We start from the raw sequence: 23574 nt of genomic DNA, 5'->3' as shown, positions 1-23574 counted from the left end.
GCACAGTGAGGCCCAAAGGATTCCATTGACTTACATTGTCAAAACTGGCACTCTTTAAAAGTTCAAATGTATTGATTTTCCCCAGAGCTTGTGTTTTTCTCAGTCAGCTCCTTCAAAACTCAAATTATTATTTTACCCAAGGCTGCAACAACCAACTTATCCTCTATCTGCAGGCTTAACTTTATATTTAGGTTGAGGAACTAAAAAAGGAGGTGATGGGAAGTAGCTAAATTTACTTTATTAAGTTTGCGTGTATGCAATTTCTGTTACATTTCAGAGGGAATTATTGTACTATTAACTCTATTAACGTTATCTGACATCTGTAGATAGATCAAAAAGGATTTAAGATGTATTATTAAATAACCTGCACCTTATATATTGCTTAATTTTGTTTACCAGCTGCAACATTTAAATGAACGCATTAATATATATGCATACATCTAATCCATAATACTTCATTCAGATACAGGCCAATCTTCATAATGAGTTCCATGAAGTACTCAGGTCTTTATAAAGGGCCCTATCATGCTCATTTTTAGGCTCATATTTGTATTTTGTTCCTCTTGGACACACTTTCATGTTCAAAAAGCTCTTTATTTTTTTCGTACTGCCTGTGCTGCAGCACCTCTTTTTACCCTCTGTCTGAAACCAGAGCCCAGTCTGCTCTGATTGGTTAGCTGGCTGACTCTGTTGTGATTTGTCAACTGCTTAGAAATGTCCCGCCCTTTAGCCTATCACGCACAATGTGTCTAGCCAATAGAAGCGCGCGTGTTACATAGTGATGTCATTATGTTACGAAGTGAACAAAGGACTACAATGGAGGCGTTTGAGGCAGGGGGGGGATGTGTGGGAGAGACATTTTGGGATTTCAGACCCTTTACATGCACATAAACCTATAACACTAGATTGAAGGGGAAACCCCCAAAAGCCTAATACTGTAGGGCCTCTTTAAGTAAAAGTGGAAATACCAGTGTAGAAATCCTGATACAAATACAAGTAAAGCATTTCAAATGTGCATAAAGTTTGAGCATTCAAAAAACACTTCACCTTTGGAATACATATAGCATATATCATGATTTTTATCAGATTATTCATATTTTGTATTATAAACCAACATTGTCAAATAAATGTGTGAATTAAAATATATGCCTCTGTATTGTAGTGAATTGGACATATAAAGAAACTGGAATATTTCAACTAAAAGTAGCCTACCTACAAATTATAGTTAGGCACAGTAGTTGAGTAAATGTACATTCCACCACTGATTTGTATGGTGATATTTGTATGATTTCTAATTGAGTAATTCTGAATGCATGGCTCTTAACAGTATGTATGCACTGTAGTGTTATACTTCATCCATGACTGCCTGCTCTGAGGCGTTTCACTGTGGTATGACTCAGAAGTTGAGCATCCCCTGCATCCATCGTCTCCTGGAAACACATGCAGGACATTAAGAAGCCGCCCTTGCAGTAAATTGACTTTGAGGCGAACCTTCACTGGTACTTTTATTCATCCTAATGATGCCCCTCTCCCTCACAGAACTTTTCTGCCTGCAGCTGGGGCAGCTTTTCAGAAAAAAACAGGCTGAGCTACGAAGCTGTAATTTCAGAGCCTGCAAATACTTTACAGGAAATGATTGTGGTGAACCAAGGAAATGACATCCTCTCTCCTCCAACTCTCTCCTCTGTGTAAACAGTCCAGCTCTGCTCCTGCTGTCGGCTGCCGATACTACACATTATCTCCTCCATGACCTCTCCCTGTTTGTTCACTGGCAGACAGGTGAGCAGCTGACTGTTCCCCTGCTTTATGTCACTGCTACATTTCCATCTCAGCAGTCCCAACACCTGTTAGCTGTTTCTCGTCCTGACTAGACGGTATCTCATCGGGGAGCGCGGTGGAGACAGCTGCTCAGGGGATTCAGCATAATGCAGCTTTAGCTCTGTCTCTGCAGCACCTGACGTAGTTGTTGAATTGTGGCAAAGCAAAGACACTAATTTATGAGATGTTTGGCACGCCGTCCCCTGGTGACAGAAGACACACAGGAGCAGAGGGACTGAGTGTTCTCCTAGTCTGAGTGCATCTATTACAGCTGCCGGGACTAAAATAACTCATGGATTCAATCCATCCACAGGTCGAAGCATTAATCAGCTAAAAGCTGTTTTTCTCACTTCAGAGCCATGTCCTCATGCTGTGGTGGAAGATCGATTCAGATCTTCTACATTTACTTCCCTTTTGGAAGTAAATGTCCTGCGAATACTAATCTCTCGGAGTCAAAATATATTTTAAGTAGGCCTAAAGAAAGTAAAAGTATCCATGATGCAGGATGAACAAAAAAGGATTAGATATCTGGATTACAATTATTGACTAAATGCTGTTGCACCTGGTAAAGGTGGGGTTAATTGTACTGCTTGCTAGCTAATCCTAATACAGTATATGGTACTTTATTAGTTTAGTCTATATTTGCGAAGAAATTAGTAAAGCTAAACAAATGTAGTAAAAAAAGCACATGTCACATGATCTTTTGATGAAATATCAACCTAAATATCATACAAGTTTCTATGTATATTCTCAAAAAGATCATCAAGGAAACATCCTCAACTACAAAACTAGTGCTTATAATTAGCTAATAATAGGCTAACGCTAACCAATCAGAGCAGACTGGGCTCTGGTTTCCGACAGAGGGAGTAGATAGCTATATTAAGTATAGACATAGAAAAACAGGTCAGAGTTTAGTTTAAAGCATGAACAATCAATTAAAAGAAGATAGGACACAAGGCTTTTGATCAATGGCCTCCAAGTCCATGTTTAAGGCCTTTTGCAGATTATTCATGTTTAAGGTGCACTCTAACTGAATGAAATCTTTGCCATACAGTAAGCCAGCTTTAAAACTGTTCCAAACTTCACTGCTTCTGTAGTTTCTCCTCTGTTGGCAGGGAATGTCAAAAACAGCCTTGTAAAAATGGGCCTGACATCTCCTGATTTACCGTGTCTGTGTGCAGTTTGTTAAATGGGAACCCTTTCTAAAGTCATCGCAAATTCCTTTCTTCCTCATCTCCCCGGAGAGCTCAGAGTGGGATGCAGTAAATAATAAAAGCAGTTGGGTTGCTTGTAAGTGCCAGCCTTTTGTGAGCCCGAAGGATTTTTAATGAGATTTTGTGATTGGGAGCTGAAGCCTCACTGCAGTCATCTCTTTACTCCTCCATCTATCTATAAAGCAGCTTTTCTCCACAGGCAGAGACTATATTTCACTCGGCTTATAATAAAAGAGGGGCAGGTGACCACAAAGGCTGAATGGAGTTATATCCTATAGCTAGTTACTGTACACACACATCAGGCCTCAAACTTAAATGTTCCCAAGAGGCAGTGTCTGAACATGTGATCAATTCACTTCACTTTGAACCAGAGAAAATGCTTTGCAGCTGATCGGGTAAATCTGGAAAAAACATGTTTCCCACCGTCCATGGAACATACCTCATTATTCTCCATGTGTCATATCTAATGTTCTTAAGCAACGTGAATAATTATTTGGCAGAGGCACATCCAGTGGCGGGGCCAGGACATTTTCAGTGGGGTGGCCAGGGTGGAACCAGTGATCATTTTTGGGTGGCATTGAAATCACTATTATATGAACATAAAAATACATCTCACTAGAAAATAAGGGGTTATTTAAGGCACCTACAACACACCTCTACATTATTTGGGATTAAGTGGTGGAATAGATCAAATAATATTCAGTATATCTAACTATTTTTTTCGTATTCCCGGCAAAGTATCAACGAAGCTTACATTATACAAATGTAATGCAATATACAGACTGTTTAGCTTATGATGATCAGCAGCACTATGAGCTCATTCTCTCAGTGTATCATCAGGAATACAGAGACACACACACATCATTTAAATAAGAGTTTTTAAATTAAATGATAGGTTAAGAATAAACATCTTAAAGTAAATAACAATAAACAATAGCCTTTAACCCTGTAAGGCCCCCGGTTGTAATTTTACAACATTACTTGAAGCTATCCTAAAAAACTCAGTAAATGTTTTGTTTTTTTAAAAGACTACATTTACATAGTCAAAAGGTCCTTTTGTTCAGCCTCACAATGCTATTGGGTAGTAAATGTGTTATAGGTCCTGCCCTCTGGCCATACACGCCAGGGATTTTGGGCCCCATGAAAATATATCACATTGGGCCCCACCACCACCACCAGGCCCAGGCCATGCCAACCAAGCACAATTGCTGTACCCACACCTCCAGAACCCAACCGACTCATTTATGCTTTAAATAACTCTACCTGTATAGGCTTGCATCTATCTTGTAGTCCAATACTAACTTCACAATATTTACTGACACTGAGCTGTGAAAATATAACACTTATGGGGGGACAGGGGCTGCTAAGTCTAGAGATGGATCTGTTGGTCCTGGCACCAGGGGGAGGGACAACTGATTTAGTATGAATAGCTGCTAAAAATTACATTACATTACATTACATTACATTGCATTTAGCTGACGCTTTTGTCCAAAGCGACTTACAATAAGTACATTCGACCAGGAAGACACAACCTTGAAGAAAACAGAATCATATAAGTATATCAGGTTTCATAGAGCCAAACATTTCAAGTGCTACTCAACTGGCTTTAGGTAATCCAGTCCTTTATTAGTATAAAAGTGCTTCGTTAATCGTTCTAACGCTCGAAGTGGAGTCGAAAGAGATGAGTTTTCAGTTTGCGCCGGAAGATGTGCAAGCTATCTGCCGTCCTGATGTCAATGGGGAGCTCATTCCACCATCTTGGAGCCAGGATAGCAAACCCACGTGTTTTCGCCGATGGGAACTTGGGTCCCCCTCGCAGCGAGGGCGCAACGAGTCGTTTGGCTGATGCAGAGCGTAGTGCACGCGCTGGGGTGTACGGTTTAACCATGTCCTGGATGTAGGAAGGGCCAGATCCATTCGCAGCACGGTAAGCAAGTACCAGTGTCTTGAAGTGGATTCTAGCAGTTACCGGAAGTCAGTGAAGGGAGCGGAGGAGCGGAGTTGTGTGGGAGAATTTAGGAAGGTTGAAAACCAGACGAGCCGCTGCATTCTGGATGAGCTGCAGAGGTCGGATGGCACATGCAGGTAGACCAGCCAGGAGGGAGTTGCAGTAGTCTAGGCGTGAGATGACGAGAGCCTGGACCAGAACCTGAGTCGCTTTCTGAGTCAGCTGGGGACGTATCTTCCTGATGTTGTAAAGCGTGTATCTGCAGCAGCGGGTTGTAGCAGCGATGTTTGCAGTGAAGGACAGGTTGTTATCTAGGGTCACACCCAGATTCCTTGCAGTCTGAGTCGGGGAAACAACTGAGGTGCCGATGTTGATTGTCAGGTCAAGAGTTGGACAATCTTTTCCCGGGAGGAAGAGCAGCTCAGTCTTGTCAAGGTTGAGCTTGAGGTGGTGAGCAGACATCCACTGAGAGATGTCAGCTAGACAAGCAGAGATGCGTGCGACGACCTGGGTCTCTGAGCGGGGAAAGGACAGAATTAATTGGGTGTCGTCAGCGTAGCAGTGGTAAGAAAAACCATGCGGGCTAATGACTGATCCGAGCGAGTTTGTGTACAAGGAGAAGAGGAGGGGACCAAGAACAGAGCCCTGAGGGACCCCCGTAGTTAATTGACAAGGGTCGGACTCAGACCCTCTCCAAGTCACCCTGTAGGTACGGTCTTTCAGGTATGAGGTGAGGAGGGAAAGTGCAGAGCCTGAAACTCCAAGTTTTTGGAGAGTGCGAAGGAGGATCTGATGATTCACCGTGTCGAATGCAGCAGACAGGTCCAACAGGATGATGACAGAGGAGAGGGATGCAGTTTTGGCAGTGTGCAGTTCCTCCGTGACAGCAATGAGAGCAGTTTCTGTGGAGTGACCTGCCTTGAAACCAGACTGGTGCGGATCCAGAAGGTTGTTCTGATTGAGATAACAGGAGAGTTGTTTAAAGACAGCGCGTTCAAGTGATTTAGACAGGAACGGGAGGAGAGAGACAGGCCTGTAGTTTATAACATCAGACGGGTTGAGAGTGGGTTTCTTTAGGAGAGGGTTTACTCTTGCCTCCTTGAGACTGTTTGGAAAGTGACCAGAAGTTAGAGAAGTGTTGATGAAATGGGTGAGAAACGGTAGAATATCAGGAGCGATAGTCTGAAGGAGGTTTGAAGGGATAGGGTCCAGATGACAGGTGGTAGGGCGGGCGGAGGTAATGAGGGTAAGAACCTCACTTGGAGAGAGATGTACCTGCATTTACTAAATGTCAGCTAAAATAGGAGTGAAATTAAAAACCTGTATAGATATTAACAGTACTTAATGTCAGCTTAGTAAATAAAAAACATACAAATTATTATTTACAATGGACTACGCTTAGCTAACAGACACATTTCCACCACTCATAGACCACACCCACCTTTTCTTTGAAAAACTGGGTGACATAGGCCTACTGTCACCCTTTAGTCCCTCTCTCTTGTCTTTCTCTCCTTTCTTTTCTCTTTTGAAAGCCTGACTTTGTTAGTCGTTGAGACATGGTTCACACGTAAGTACTAGCATCCTTGCTCCTAACATGCTTTCACTCTCTGCTAGAAAGTGCCGGGGGTGATGCATCGCGTTTGGAGGCAGGACCAAACCATTACATGTAAATAGAGGGGGTGTTCAGAGGCTTTGGATAATTAACTTTTGGAAGAAAATAAGTTAAATGAATTGTAAGTTTAGTGAGTACGTTATCAATATAACGTCCTATTAATGTTAATTCTTGATGAATGATGAAAGGTTACTTTGTAGTGACCACTCATTAATACACTGGGTTACATAATTCACACATGGAACTACAGTTGGGGGTATTGTTCCCACACAGACATGTTATGTGTTGTCTATATATATTGTGTGCCCTCCTGGCTTCTCGCTAGTGATGGGAATTCCGGCTCTTCTTGGTGAGCCGGATCATTTGGCTCGGCTCACCAAGAAGAGCCGGCTCTTTCGGCTCCCAAACGGCTCTTCAGTTTACCACATATTATACCTTTTAATTAAATCAAAATGTAGCCCTGTTTTGACTAATGATTTATATGTGTACACACATATATCACTTATTCAATACATCCTTTGTACTGAAGTATTCAAAAGTAAAAATGACATGTTTAATATAAATGATTTGCTGTGGCCAAATGTTTTCATTGCATTTACAGACCCGTGTAACTCTCTGATACCACCCAATGAATGCACTGACTTGCTTGTCGAACCACGCTACACAAAACAGATAGCAACACTGAAGAGTTTATTGCCGGCCACTAGAGGGCAGCGTCACTGCTGTCGCTGTCCGGATATGCCGTGCTTTGACCCGGAAGTGCCGAGCGGCCATTTTAGTTCACATGTTGTTCATTCACTCCGCCTCGAGTTGAGACGTTCATCCACTCACTCATGTAAGACTGTTTCCACTATTGTTTGGTGTGTCTTTACTCTATGTAATTGAATATATGTGTATTGGTCATGACATGCATGTATGTAGTACGTTGTCAGCTTATCCTGCGGCATTGCTCTGTTTCAGGGTGTCGTCATCCTTGTCATTAAAGTACCGAAACTGACATTGAGGAGTGTGTTTCTTCATGACGACACCATGGTCATTGTTGGATGCCCCGTCCCCGGCTGCGAGTTCGAATCCGAAGACTTGTCTGAAGCACTCGTCATTATTATATTGACAATTCATGGATTTAGCCACCAGCACGCAGCGCCTGTCATGGCCGCGCCAGCCCAGGCCCCAGCCCCTCACGGCCCGAGACTCGATCGGCCCAAAGTTGATGTGGGCGTGTCGATAGAGGAATGGAACGTGTTCATCCGCCGTTGGGACGTATTCCGCGCCGGCTCAGGCATAGGGGATGCCCAGGCCCCCTTCCAGCTTTTTCAATGCGCTGGGCCTGTACTTGGAGACAGCCTGTTGAAAGCCGCCCCCGACGCCGCTTCCGGACCCTTGCCAGACCTAATCACCGTCATGCGTTCCCTAGCTGTCATCCCAGTCGCTACATGCGTCCTGCGCACCGAGCTACTTCAGTTCCGCCAGGAACGCGATGAGACATTCTGTGCATTCGCTGCCAGAGTGCGGGGTAAAGCAGAGACATGCGCATATAATGCGGTATGCGAGTGTGGTAAGGACGTGGACTATACCGACCACATCATCCGTGATGTTCTGCTCAATGGCATTTATGACTCGGACATACGCCGCGAGTCGCTGGGGACACCTGACATCCTGGTTAAGCCAGTTAATGACGTAATTGCACTCGTCGAGAACAGAGAGATGGCCCGTAACGCTCTCCTGTCGTCCTCCCTATCAGCCATGTCGTCATTCCGACGCCTGAAGACGACTCCACAGACGAGCCCCGCCCCGAGCCCTGCGGACGGGGCTAAACGTGCCTCGTGCCCGGAATGTAAGAGTGTCTTTAACGTCTTCACGGAGGGGCCTCGCGGGTGGAATCCTAAGCCTCACCAGGTGTGCATCGGCTGCTACAGGGCCCGCCGACGACAGAGGCGTCAACAGCCGTCGTCCGACAGTCACCAGGCCGCCATGGGGTCGGAGCCGGTCTCCCAGGTCTCATCGGTGCAAGCTGGGGCCCGCCCTGGCCGACGTCACAGGAGCCATCGCCGACGCCGCGCCCCTACGTCGCACGGATGTGTCAACAGGCAAGCACCTATCAGACTCGAGCACCACATCTTCTCCAAGGGCGAATGGAGACGGGCCAGGCTGAGAGACCACCCCCGAGCATTAATCACCATCTCGATGGACATGCCAGTCGGGCTGAGGGATGGCACTGGCAACCGGGGCTCGGCCGATGGAGCTCGGATATCCGCCGTCGCGGACACTGGCACGCAGTCGGACCTTTGGTCGCTGGAGGAGTTCCTGGCCTGCGGTTTCTCGCGGGACGACCTGCGACCTGTCAGCCTCAGCCTGTCGGCCGCCAACCGCTCCCCCATAACCATCGAGGGAGCGTTCTTCGCTAGGCTCTCGACAACCTGCAGCGGGGGGCGTGTCACATCCTGCCGTTCCATGGTATATGTGAGCAGCTCGGTCCGGGCCATGTACCTCTCCTACGAGTCGTTGCTCAACCTCGGCCTCTTGCCCGTGAACTTCCCATCGGACGACGTTGCAGGGGGGCACAAGGACAGGCGTAGCCCTGACACGGCTGACACGCCAGACCAGCCTTTGTCCGTCAATGCGACGAGGTCAGCCAACGGCGGCTGCGTGGGGCCAGGTGACCCCCGGGACGCCCAGTGCACATGTCCTCAGCGCACGGTCTCCCCGGCGCGCCCCGTAGCACTGCCGTTCCCTTGTAAGCCAGAGAACAATAACAGGATGAAAGATTGGCTACTCGGGAGATATGCCTCGTCGACGTTCAATACTTGCCCCCATCGAGCACTACCATGCATGGAGGGGCCACCTATCGAGATGCACGTGGACCCCGCAGCTACGCCTAGGGCATGTCACACCGCGGCTACAGTGCCTCTACACTGGCAGCGGAGGGTCCACGATGACCTCCTGCGGGACGAAGCCCTTTGGGTCATTGAACGTGTGCCATACGGCGAGCCAGTGACGTGGTGCCATCGTATGGTAGTCACTCGGAAGCACGACGGTTCCCCACGCAGGACCGTGGACCTCTCCCCCCTTAACATGTTCTGCCAACGTGAGACCTTCGCCACTGAGTCCCCGTTCCACCTTGCACGCCGCGTCCCGAAGGGCATCTGGAAGACCGTCACGGACGCCTGGAACGGCTACCACAGTGTCCCCCTGCGTGAGTCGGATCGCCACCTAACTACCTTCATCACACCCTTCGGCCGTTGGCGCTACACCAGGGCACCACAGGGCTTCCTGTCATCAGGGGATGGCTACAACCGTCTGTTTGATGCCGTCCTCTCGGACTATGAACGCAAGGAACGTTGCGTGGATGACACCATCCACTATGACACCGACCTGGAGCAACACTGGTGGAGGACCATCGACTTCCTGACGCGTGTCGGCCGGTCGGGAATCGTGTTGAACTCAGACAAGTTTCAGTTCGCGGAGAGGTGCGTCAATTTCGCTGGCTTCAGGGTGTCGGAATCTACCATCGAACCGCTCCCGAAATACTTGGACGCCATCCGGGACTTCCCCACCCCTGGCTCCACGACGGACATCAGGAGTTGGTTCGGCCTTGTCAACCAGGTGGCCAACTACGCCCAGTTGCGTGACACGATGGCTCCATTTAAGCCGTTCCTCAGCCCACGCTGTGTGTTCCTATGGTCCCCCGTTCTGGAGGAGGCCTTCCAGGCGTCCAAGCAAGCCATAATGGAGGCCATCCGCGAGGGCGTGGAGATCTACGACATGCAGAAGCGTACCTGCCTCCGCCCTGACTGGTCCATGCGTGGCATTGGCTACTTCCTGGTCCAGCAACATTGTCACTGTGCCTCGGGCATACCGGACTGCTGTCCAGGTGGATGGAGGATCACCCTCGCGGGTTGGCGTTTCCTGTCCCCTGCGGAGCAACGCTATGCGGCCGTCGAGGGAGAGGCCCTAGCTGTGGCCTGGGGTCTGGAACAGACGCGGTACTTCACGCAGGGGTCCGACAACCTCGTCGTGGTCACCGACCATAAGCCGTTGGTGAAGATCTTTAGCGACCGTACGCTGGATGAGATAACAAACTCGCGTCTGTTTAGACTCAAGCAGCGCACCCTCCCATGGCGCTTTGACATTGTGCATCTGCCTGGCAAGAGCAACTATGCCGCTGATGCCACGTCGAGGCATCCTTCCCCCTCAGGCTCAGCGAACGGCCTCTCATTGGGGCTTCCGAGCGGGCTTGACGCCGTGGAGTCAGCACTCATGGCCTCCATCCGCGACGACGCACGGGAGCTCGGAGCCGTCTCTTGGCCCCTCCTCGCACGGGAGACAGCGGCTGACGGATGCCTCGGCCACCTCCTCCAACTCCTCGAGCAGGAGGGTGGGATTGACGTAAATGACCCTGCCCTGGCGAGTCTGTCATCGGTCTGTGAGTCCGTCTACGCACGGCGTCCTGCTCTATCGGGACCGCGTCGTGATCCCCCCATCCCTCCGTGGGAGAGTCCTTCGGCATCTCCATGCCGCTCACCAGGGGACCTCAGCGATGGGGCAGCATGCCCGAGCCATAGTTTACTGGCCCGGGATGTCCGGGGACATTCAGGCCACCAGGGACGGGTGTGCAGACTGCAACCGCAATGCTCCGTCACAGGCGGCTACACCCCCCCTGCCGTCCTCACCCCCGTCCACGCCATTCGAGGCGGTGTTTGCTGACTTCTTCGACTATGGGGGCCGCCACTACCTAGTTGTCGGGGACCGTCTCTCGGGCTGGGTAGAGGTCCTGAGCTCTACGGCGGGTACTGCCCTGGCGGGCTTAGCTGGCCTGGTCCAACACCTCCGTTCGTTCTTCGCCACCTTCGGCGTACCGGAGGAGCTCTCGAGCGACAGTGGTCCGGAATTCAAGGCGAGCCACACTGAGGACTTCCTCCGCTTATGGCACGTCAAACACCGTGTGTCGTCCGTTAGCTTTCCGCAGTCGAATGGGAGGGCGGAAGTTGCGGTTAAGACCGCTAAGCGCCTCCTGATATCCAACACCGGCCCGTCGGGCGGCCTTGATCAGGACCGCTTCCTGCGTGCTATGCTGCAGTTGCGAAACACGCCTGACCCCGACTGCAACCTCTCGCCAGCGCAGATCATCTTCGGCCGCCCCCTTCGTGGCTCGCTCTCCTTCGTGAACCGCCTCGAGAAGTTCTCGAACCCGCACATCCGCCTGCTATGGCGCGAGGAATGGGCGGCGAAGGAGGACGCCCTTCGGACCCGTATGTCCCGTACCACCGAATCTCTGGGGACTCACTCAAGACCGCTCCGCCCATTGGCACTCGGCGAAAGGGTATTCCTCCAGAACCAGCAAGGCCCGAGCCCCCACAAATGGGACAGGTCAGGGGTCGTGGTGGAGTCGACGGGCCACGACCAGTATCGGGTCAGGGTTGACGGTTCGGGACGTTTGACACTGCGCAACCGGCGTTTCCTCCGTGCCTATACGCCGGCCACACCCTGCGCCCGTGAGCAGCCGGCTGCGCCGTTGCCGCCGCCCGCTGCTCTGGGCCGTCAGCCCCCACCTATCCACTCGGGCTGGGCGACGCCCCAGGGGATTGCTCAGCGGCCGGCTGTTGGACCCCGCGACTCGGCTATGGGCGCTTCCCCACCGGCACCTGCCGGTGAGGCGTCCTCTGACCTCACCGTTCCTACGGGTGCCTTCCTGGGCGCACCGGTGCCGCAGTCGCCGCCGACGCTGCCCCAGCCTACTCGGCCAGACCGCGTGAGGAGGCCGCCTGCACGTTACGAGCCCGAGTCCGGCAGCTGGATTTAGACCGTTAATCTATTCCGGCCCATAGTTTTCCGGTCGGGGGGGATGAAGAGTTTATCGCCGGCCACTAGAGGGCAGCGTCACTGCTGTCGCTGTCCAGATATGCCGTGCTTTGACCCGGAAGTGCCGAGCGGCCATTTTAGTTCACATGTTGTTCATTCACTCCGCCTCGAGTTGAGACGTTCATCCACTCACTCATGTAAGACTGTTTCCACTATTGTTTGGTGTGTCTTTACTCTATGTAATTGAATATATGTGTATTGGTCATGACATGCATGTATGTAGTTGTACGTTGTCAGCTTATCCTGCGGCATTGCTCTGTTTCAGGGTGTCGTCATCCTTGTCATTAAAGTACCGAAACTGACATTGAGGAGTGTGTTTCTTCAAACACCTATAAAAACTATTTTAAAAAAGGGGCTACTGTATCGACATTTTAAAATTATATTTAAAGAAAAGGCCCTGACAAAACAGCAGGGCTCTATTTCAGTAACTATTAGCTATAGAAAAAAAGACAGCAACAGCTGACATCAAATCTTTGCTGAGCCTAAGGATAATCATAAATATATAACATAGTGAAAATAAATATATTGCAATGCTCAAAACAGCAGCATCCAACCGTCTCTAATCCTACATGTCACCTGCATGCATGCACGGAGCAGCTGTAGCGCGGAGATCATCATCATCATTCTGTCTTGTATTACTTAAAGTGGACCTATCATGCTATATTTGAACAATATATTGTAGGGCCATATCTATATAAAGTATATATATGATTCTGTGAGCTGCAGCTGACCACGCCCCCCTGCAGGAGAGGGCAGCGTGCTTTGAGATCAGCTGCTGGGCTGTCAGAAGAGGGGGAGAATAAGAGATCTCCCTCCTCCGTGTTTTATTCTTATTGAAGTAAGAAGAGAAGTAATGGGGCAGAAACCCTCCTTTTTACGCAGCGGTCCAGACATAGACATCAAACGGCGACACATATTCAGTTGCCAGTTACTTTGGCATTAGGGCAGGGATATCTAGATACTTTCCAAAGTTTGACATAATGAATTGTGCTACTTTTAAAGCAAGCAACGATGTTTTCAAATCTGTAATCAAAAAGCTCCTCAAAAACACTCTCGAAGCAGTTCCTGCCGTTGCTACGTTAGTTCAAACAGTAACAACGGACTATTTTTCTTAGCGGATGCATGTCAATTTAAATACATACAACTCAATAAAGCAATAAAATAATTTTCTAAATCCATAAAAGCATTTCAATTAATATTGGGAGTCATGTCGTTAATTTGTTGAGAATGTGGCCATGTAATAAGCGGGATAATGTGCACATTGCATAATGTGCCTTTATGCCGATCTAGATCCCTCCGCAAAAAAAAAAAACTGGCTCGTTCGCGGGCGCGAGCCGGCTCCCGTCCTTCACTTAAAAGAGCCGGCTCTTGCGCCTTCATTGCACCGCCTCTGACTCCCTATCTCTCGGCACTACACTGGTGACCCTGACAACGTCTCGAGAAGTTTCTGGGACGGACCCAAACACGGCAAAAGAAACGCAAGTTTTCTTCTCGAAATGCCGGGGATTTTTTGGAGTCGTCCGTGGCTGCCACCGGCACGCGGACTGAGGCTCGGTGCGCGCCCCTCAGAATGGCTGGGGACGTTGCTCGCCATTCCCGCATCGGCCTTCCAACCAACAGGGGGATGATGCACGACCTGCTGGGTAGGGATGAACCCGATTGCTACCTCGTGGGGTTGTTTCTTCGGGGCGTGCGGCTGCACCTCTCGGCTGCGCTAGCTGACGACGACTAGCGCCTAACCACGTTGGCTAACGACGGCTAGCAGCTACCGTTGGCTGCCAGCTAGCGGCTAATGGCTAGCTGGTAACGGCTGTCGACATTCGTCCGTTAACATCTGACTGTTAACAATTTTTTTCCGGTGCCGGAGAGGAGGTTCGACCAGCCGGTTAACCTCGTCTGGACACTCACCTTTTCACCACCTCGACGGCGGTTCCAGACGCCACTCACGTTTTCATCGGCGCCTGGGTGGCGCGCTTCTGGACCCCGTCTCGCCTCGACAAGTTTGGACGTCGCCCATGCTTGCATCGACCCATCATGGGTGGCGCGCTCCGGGACCCTATCTGGCCTCTCCTCTGTCCACGGCTCCTTCCTCCCGGGGAGACTGCTCCTGCCTCCCGGGCAGCGGCGCCGGATTCATTTCAGAAGTGGGGGGGGCAAAAAGTGCGTGTGTATGTGACATAGCCTACTTGCCAACCCTCACGATTTTCGCGGGAGACTCCCGTTTTCCTCCCGGGGTCATATTTATCCCGCATTTCTCCCGATTTCTGACTAAATCTGATTTGTTTCATTCTAACATAACGCACCAAATGTTACTGTTTCCACTCGGACTTCAATACAGCTACACCATTGTTTGGTTTCCATGGTAACGTGTCTCTTTAGTAGCGCGAGCAAATGAAAGTCTGAGAGGGTCTTCAGGAGGAAGATAGTCAGAGAAAACAGAACAAGAATGGACAACTCAACCCTCTGCTCACTCCTTTCCTGTACATGAAACTATACAGACCAGCCCACATATGACAGCGCAGTTGCTCATTCCATCTCTTCTTTTTTCCTGCTATACGCTCTTGTTTGACAAGCTGAATGTTGACTGGTGTTTGACTGAAGTAAGCTCTGTGAAAAGTTCCAGTTATTAACTCGGTATTTACAAAGCTGTCATCTCCACATTTGGAGAAAGTTACAAGCCGTTTGACAGCAGCACATCTGCATATTTCACAGAAGGCTCGTTTAGTGGTTTTGCAAATAATTAACCACTCTCTGTTTTTGTACCATTCTGCATTGAAGTACCTTCTCTTTGCCCAAATAAGCTTTTATTGGCCCGTCTCAATGTCCCGACAACAAACCTCCATGCAGTCGGAACCAGCCTGTTTCGGTTCAACGATGCCGGCGGCGGCGGTTTTGACAGCCTCTGCGGCCGCAGAGCTGCTGCTGGGGTTCATCTGGCTGCGCTGGTTCTATGGTTGAAGGACCAGGCTCCGGAGTTGTGGATGTCAGCGATGTGACATTCAAGTTGTTGAATTTCAGCTTAGTTTGACTGTATTTTGTTTTCTTATGCGCCGGTTCTTTTGACATGTTTGCAAGTTTATCTATCTAGGTTAACGGCTGACACACACTGAACAACGTAACACATAACGTAAACAACGTAACAAATAAACACATCTAAGCTTTGTTATTGGTTGTAATGTACATGGATACATTTGAATGGTGTGACAATGTCCTATTTGATTGGATTAAAATGTACATATTCTTCCTGTTATGTCTGCCTGCTGTATTTTACCTAATGCAAAGTGACCTGCTCCATCGAAATCAGTCGCATTGATCCGAACACACATTTTGAGTTGTATACACTGTTGGAAAGAGGAGATTCCTAGCTTTCTAATGATATCAGGATTGTTTTTGTACTATATTAAGCAACAATATATCACATTATATAATGACTGTCACCGAGTCATCATTTTGAGGAAAAGGACTTTAAAGTTTCCTCTTCTCTGGATCGATCTGATTGATTATTAGCGGAGCAAATGATCAAAGTAGTACGGAGGGAAGATATTTTCGTTTGGATTACTGGTCTGGGGGTAGCTCGCGAGTGTGTGCGTGTATACCACGTGTGTGTGTTTGTGTATTTTTGCGTTTGTTTCCCGGGGAAAACTTTCAGGAGAAACACCGGCTGTTGTTATGCTTGCTGTGACGTCAAATTACTCCGTTCTCCGCTTGTAATTATGCCGTTAAAAGCTTCAAAACTGTATTTATCATCTGAATTTGCCGAAACAAGTTTAATATTCTGAAAGCCAAGACTTTGTTTATTTGAAATCAGATGAAAACAAACTGTAACGGACCCTGCGGTGTTATCTATGATTACTATGCCTTACATTCATAATGTCAGCGGAGGGAGGGGAAGCGGCGCTGTAGAAGAGCAGAGTGGAGTGAGAGGCGAGCTGTGTTCTTCCCTTTACAAGCTTCAAAAATGCCTGTAGCTAATGAGATTGAATATAACAATCAACAATAACAAAATATACACAGCTAGATCAGATGGCGTTCTTTTTAGATGCGACTTCAGAGTAGAGGGGAATTATTGAAACGGGATGTGTACAGGGTTCCGCGGCATCCGCTGCTGCGAAAATGTGGGGCAGGGCCGTAAAGTGGGGGGGCCAATGGCCCCCTGGCCCCCTTGCTCCCGGGGATACCTCAACGCTTGCTGAGGACTTCGTGCCCGCCGCTGCTACGCGTCTGCCTGTGGCCGGGTTGCGCTCCTTCCTCCCGGGTGACTGCTCCTGCCTCCCTTGGATACCGCTCCGTCCTTTCGGAGACTTCATGCCCGCCGCCGCTGTGCCTTCACCTGCGGCCGGGCAGCGCTCTTTCCTGCTGGGGACCACCGGGATGTTCACCCAGCTTTCTACGTCTGGCGGAGGTGTTCTTTGTTCGCCACGATGCCTACTGCGGCCCCCCTTTACGACAGCCCGTTCCGGCCCGCCCCCACCCCTGGTGGGGATGCCCTCGTTGGGGCCCCTACCCTCTCCTGCGGCCCCCTTTCGTCGGCCCGTTCCATGGCCCAGCCCTCACCTGCGACCCCACCCTCCTCGGCCCCTGTGGTGCTTCCTCCCGGACACAAGGATTTTTTTGTTTTACTCTCAAATAAAGTACCCTTTTGCACCTTCATTGTACGGCTTCTGACTCCCTATCTCTCGGCACTACAACTTACATTTTTTTTTCTTAATGTTCTAAAATAGTTTGGGCCCCCGTGGTGAGGGTGTTTGGGGTGGCCAGAATTCAGCTGGGGGTGGCCGTGGCCACTCCCAGCCACCCCCCCCAGCTCCGCCACTGGACACATCATTCAGCAGCCATCTTAGCCGGACCCCTTTCTTAAAGGTCCCATGTCATGGCCATTTCTACTGATCATAATTCCATTGTTGAGGTCTACTAGAATAGATGTATATTGTTCAATGTTCCAAAATCACATTGGTTTCTCATACAGCATCTCTGTATAGTATGTGTATTCACTCTCTGTCCTACATGCCTTGTTGGAGCTCCTGCCCCCTCCCCCCTCCCTGTGAGCCCACTGTGCTCTGATTGGTCAGCTCGCCCACTCTGTTCTGATGAGTCCACCACCGTTACAGCGGAATATCAGTGATTATGTGTTACAATGGCGTTAGCAACCAGGAAATGACACCAGTAAGGACAAACAGATGAGAATGCTGCGTGGGGTCTGGGTGCCGTGTTGGCGGGACGTTGCGGGGCTCTCTGCTGTGAGGAGGGGACAGTGTGAGCTGGGTTCATTTCCTGGTTGCTGCGTGGGGTCTGCGAGGCAGCGAGACATCGCGAATGGACGCGGGAAGGGTGGGTGCTGAGGGGGCTGCAGCACCCCCATCTGCGAGGCTCCACTAGCACCCGCACCCACCCACAAACGCGGCGCACCTACAGTGTAAGCGCGCCACTGTGAGGCTCCACTAGCGCGTGACAGTTTCGCCGCTGAGAGAGTGTGTGTGTGTGTGAGGAGCTCCACGGATTGGTCCATTTGGACCAATGGGTCCATTTGGGTATGGTCACGTCACTGTACCCAGGAAAAAAAAGAGAAATCTCCAACGAGGCGTTCCGGGGCAGCATAAACATGTATTTTCTGTGTTAGAGTTTTACTCGCTACAGGGTGTACTTTGAGGGTTTGTGACTCTGCAGACCGTTTACATGCAGAAAAACCTTCATAACACACAAGGGGACGGGTAATAACCGGAAAAACATGACATGGGACCTTTAAGATTATTGGGTACAGTTTACCCTGATCAGATTTGACTTGAAATCAAAAACATTCCGCAGGCGTCCACCATGATGTGATTGAGTTTGACAAGACGTTGGGTTGCTACAGTTGCATAAAACCCCTAAAACCGGCAACATTTGATTTGCTTTGGATACATTTACTGTTCTTGTAAATTCAGTTTATGAAATCTTGCCGTCATACAAACTTAAAAAGCTAATTCAAGGTCCAAGTTTCACTTTTTTGCAAGAGCCTAAAACAACAACCGGAGCTTTAATGTTTAAATAGAAATGCGTTATGTTTGAATCTTTCTGAATCTCATGGTCTTCATCACTACAGACAGTTTCATGCCAAGCTCCAGAGGAAAAATAAATATTATTAATATTTTCTTTTCACAAGAAACACTTTGACGCTCTCATAGCATAGCATAGCATAGCATACATTCCTGTATGTGTCGTTTTTCTGTTTCCACCAACAACTTGTGGCCAACAAATGGCAGCAAGCTGGTGAAGACCACAAGCATTAAAGTTCATTCTTTACCTTGGAAATAGAAATCTTAAGGTCCAATTACTAGATTTTCTTCCAACAGGGCTTTATATGAAAACTGAGAAAAAGCCGTCTGCCGATGAAGCCCATGAAATGATGATAGCTCCAAAAAACAATACTTGTATATTTTACATTTATATTTCTGTGTTAAATGTAATACATGGCAAATAAGCAGCCACTACCCAATGATGAAAACCATGATTTATGCTTAAGTAGATCTTTAGTTGTTAGTTTTGTTTTCAGTGTCCATTGATATCCTTCATTGTGTTTACAAGATGTTCACACTGTTACATATTTTATTAATTAGTCATTAATATTTCATTAGTATCGCCTGGTGGCTTCATCTGAAAATATCAGACCTTAAATCACGAAAGGCCAAAGGACCTTGACCTTTCCTGACATCCCGCTGAGTAAACCATAAATAATCCCTTCCTCTGAAATATTCTTCTCTTGCTAAATTCTCTTTTACTGTAAATAATCTGTTCTGTCAGAGACATTGAAGACACAGTCACATGGTTAAGAAGTCTTTACTTTGTGGAGAGCTCCACACACACACACACACACACACACACACACACACACACACACACACACACACACACACACACACACACACACACACACACACACACACACACACACACACACACACACACACACACACACACACACACACACACACACACACAAACATGGTTTAAAAGCAGATTTACTGTCACACCAGCAGGAAGACACATCAACAACACTACAGGCAGAAAATGAAAAACACAGAACATCTCATAAGGTGCTTCATAATATGCGACAGGAATGTTATGAAAAACGTCTACATAATCCTGCGGAGACACCAATACTGCATCTACATATATATATATATATATATCTACATATATATATATATATATATATATATATATTCATACCATTATATAAAACAAATCTACACAAAAATAGAGCAAATATTTACAGAACACAGACTTATTTACAACATCCAAAACGTAAAGATGAAGAGCAATATATATATAATGTAAATATATATATTTATGAGAATATTAATGTACACAAAGTCTGTTAAGTGGTTGACAGTCACAAGTTGGCCAGTTGCATCAGCTGTTCTTTGAACTTCTGCGCGTCATGCGACAGGTCGGTGACTCGGTCCACCATCTCCTGGATGGCGGCCGTGTTGGGGTAGTTCAGAGCGGCCGTTTTGGTCGCCGACACCACCGTCTTTAGCAAGTCGCACAGCACGTTACTGGAGTTCATCACCCTGTTGGCCACCTCGGGCGCCGACGCCTGCCTGGACAGGGTGTCTCCGATGAAGACGAGTTTGTGCGCACTGAGGATGACGAACTTGCTGTGCGCCACGAAGATGCGGGGAGGCTGACCGGCGCTCACGCAGCCGAAGAAGGCGTCCACGGCGCTGAGCAGCGGCACGAAGTGCTGCTCGCACTGCTCCGAGTAGAAGGCCAGCAGCTGGCGGTCCCGAGCACACACGTGGGGGGAGGGGGGGAGGGAGGAGGAAGAGTCCGGGGGGGACGCCGAGGTCCTGTCCGAGTGTGAGATCCACTGCGTGACGTCGTTCTCCACGGGTCTGCTCACATCCTGCTCCAGCTTCTTGAACTGATTGATCTGTGAAGGACACAGGATCCAGATTATTGTCTGATATTGTGAACATGTACAGAGGAGGAAGTACTCAGATCGTTTACTGATGCAAAGGATCTAAGATTTAAATTACTTCATTAACTTTACTTAAAATGTACTTTTTCTTTTAATGTCATGTTATTGTTTGTATTATGTGTTGGTTTGCCATCTCTATTGAATTAATATTTTTCTATCATATTTCTCTTAAGAATTGTGAATTTTAATATTCTTTAGGTGGATGCTAAAGCTCTTCCTGCATTATATATTATCTTTTATGTATTTCTTGTGCAAAAGAATAAAAAAAAAAAAATCCACAATGACCCATTTTATATTCTGTTTTTGTTCATTTAGTAACTTTAGAAATACCTTGCCTCCAAAAAGTGGAGTAGAAATATAAATTGATATATATATTTAATATAAATCCAGCCCTGAACATGTAACCCGGCATATTTCACAGAAAGTCCTATGAGGTCATGCTCTGCAGAAAAGCATCTAAGATTAAAACTCTACCCCTCGCTATTGGACAGACAAACATAGAAACTCGCTTCGAGTTATTATTTGATTAATTATAATTTTGAAGCAAAGATGCCACATATCTTCTGGCTAATGGGGATTTGATGACATTTATTTTGTTGTAATCCTTGGTGAAATAAAACAAACAATGGAAAGACACCACTTAGTCACTGTGAGGTTGTGATGTCCTTTAAAAACACTTTTTTTATGTTTAAAATGAGCACTTAACAGAGAAATTGCATATTATTTATAATACAAATAACCTTTAGTTGCAACTGTCAATTACAATGATTTGAAGTATTTGAAATTAAGTAAATATTGCAGCAATCCAAGTGTGTTTGGTTATTTTTCTCTGTGTAAAGCTATATGGCTGCAGATGCTGAAAGGTCAACAGCTGTGTGTATCTGCTGGTATGAATATATAAATATGCACAGCTGATCAGCCACAATCCAGTGCACAAAGGTCTTGTGAAGAGGAGAAAGAGCCTCACCTGCTCCTGGCCCAGCTGGACCTGACTCTGTTTGATGATGTTTTCTTTGTCCAACAGCTCCTTCTGCTGACGTTCAAAGTCTTCTTTGCCCTGTGGAGGAAGAGGAGCAGATGATGAGAGGCATTCAAAGGTACTCACACAGAACTGGCTTTAACTTTCTGATACTTCCTACAGGAGGCTCTGCATTCAGTCCATGGAATCGATGCTTTTACAGGAATGAAACTACTCTTCAAAAGACATGGATGGGTTAAAAATGATCTTTAACTTGGTGGCTATTTGAGGTGTAAATATACTCATGACTATCACAGAAACAGACGATAAATTAAAACCCCTTTGTACAGTTTTGAAACATTTCTGACTTTTGGTGACCTCTAGTCACAATAACCCTAAATGAACCAGAACCTAAGGCTGTTAAAATGAATGGTCTAAACGCAACACTTGGACTTAAGTGGCTAGACTGGTTCTTGAAGATTTACCTGGAGATGTACATAGTCGTAGTCCTCCATCCAGCTTTTGACACACTTCTCGCTGTTGTTCATGTTGTCTTTGTCTTGGCTGGAGGGCACGGGGAAGGGCTTGGTGGGTCCTCCGTAGTTGTCGTTATCGGAGGAGGGGGAGGTGAGCGGGTGGATCATGTTCTCGTCAGGCGAGCTCCCGATGGAGAAGGACCCGTCCATGTGCGTCCTCCTGAACAGCAGCTCAGCACTGCTGCCTATCGTGGAGGCCAGCTGCTTGGCGTCATCGGGCACCGTCTTGGAGACCATGACAAAGCGATCCAGGTCGTCGCTCTTGTTGTGGTGCTTTGCTGAGGCCGCCAGGGCGTTCAGGGCCCAGCTGCAGTTCTCCAGGACCTGGTAGATCTGCAGGAGGATCTGCTGCGAGTCCTCCAGGCGTCCCAGCTGCCGCCTCAGCTTACAGTGCAGGCTGGAGTCCGACTGGGCTGTGGCGTTGGCCACAGCGCCTCTGCCGAAGACCACAAAGTCCCCCAGGGCCGCCCGGACCCTGTCCAGCACGGTGCGGACGTCGTTGGCATGGCGCTCCATGAAGGGAAAAGTCCTCCAGTGAGGGGAAGCTGACATTGAATGCAGCGCCCCGACGGAGGCCTCCACGCCCTGCTGCAGGCGGCACAACCTCTGCACCGCCGTGTCCACGTCCAGCGCCAGGCGGCCCTCGGAGTGGGAGCCGGCCGAGGACGAGGACGTGGACATGCTGCTGCGTGTGCTGCCGGTGCTGGAGAAGGACAGGCGGTTCACCCCGTCCGTCACGTCCCCTACCGCCCGAGCGTCCTGAGCGGGGATGTCGTAGATCCCTTTGCTGTCGTTGGGCGAGGTTCTGTGCTGGGGGGGCGGCATGCCCCGGGGGATGTCGTATATGTCCCTGTGAGACCCCGCCCCCGTGTGAAGGGCGGGCGGAGGCACGTCGTAAATGCCCTCGTTGCCGTTGGTACTCGGGTGTTGGTGATGGGCAGGAGGCTCCACCGTGGGGGGGAAATCGTAATGTGACTGGGGGCTCTGTGATGGTTTGGTGAGAGCAGGTGGGGGTACGTCGTAGATGCCTTCCTGTTTCTGTTTGAGAGGCTGTGGGAAGTCGTAGTTTCCCTCCTCGACAGCGGGGTTAGTCCTGCAGGGAGGCACCGAGTACACCTGAGGGCGAGGAGGGTCATTAGTGTAAATTCACAAGCAGGTAGCACATCGCTGTGTTTATGACACAGACATTTTATTTGACAAACATTGACATCATTAACATTGTTTTTTTGTCTTTACGTTCTTCATCTGCAGTCCTTTTTAATTGTAGAAAGCCAGTTAAACACCCACACAAAATGTTAGATTTTCCAGGAGAGGCATCGCTTGGGAAATCAGGTTTCTCTTCTCCCTTACCATCATCAGGAAAACCAGTTCACATGACATTTAAGAAATCAGCTCACTGAAAGAAGTGGACCATAAACTAAACGGCACTAAATGTCAGTGGGTTTTCCTCGGATAGAGTTTGCACTGCAGTTAGAGGTTGAGGGAATGAAATACCTCCTGGCTCTCTGTAGATGCAGTGTCTCTTCTGCCTGTAACCCTTCATCTGATGCTGAGTACAACAAGACTTTAAGCAGTAGAGGGACATTACTAAGGACCCTTACTCAAGTATTGTACTAAAGTACATTTTCAGGTTCTTGAGTTTTCCATTTTCCAACTGATTCTGATACTA

General features: G+C 48.4%; 1 protein-coding gene across 1 annotated transcript in view; it reads right to left on the bottom strand.

Moving 5' to 3' along the window:
* Positions 1-19015: 19015 nt before the first annotated feature.
* The window catches only part of nedd9 (neural precursor cell expressed, developmentally down-regulated 9), a 29641-nt gene continuing 25082 nt past the window's right edge, over positions 19016-23574 (bottom strand). Inside the window, exons 5-7 of the mRNA XM_034200745.1 lie at positions 21855-23021; positions 21379-21468; positions 19016-20363 (exon numbers count right to left, since the gene is read on the bottom strand). Of these exons, the coding sequence (XP_034056636.1) occupies positions 19821-20363; positions 21379-21468; positions 21855-23021 (1800 nt within the window). The 3' untranslated portion in view covers positions 19016-19820. The remainder of the gene's footprint in view (positions 20364-21378; positions 21469-21854; positions 23022-23574) is intronic.

Source organism: Gymnodraco acuticeps, unplaced genomic scaffold (assembly GCF_902827175.1).
Source record: "Gymnodraco acuticeps unplaced genomic scaffold, fGymAcu1.1, whole genome shotgun sequence".
NCBI classification, from domain to species: Eukaryota; Metazoa; Chordata; class Actinopteri; order Perciformes; family Bathydraconidae; genus Gymnodraco; species Gymnodraco acuticeps.
The sequence above is the reverse complement of the archived record's forward strand: the minus strand, read 5'-3'. Positions and strand labels throughout refer to the sequence as shown.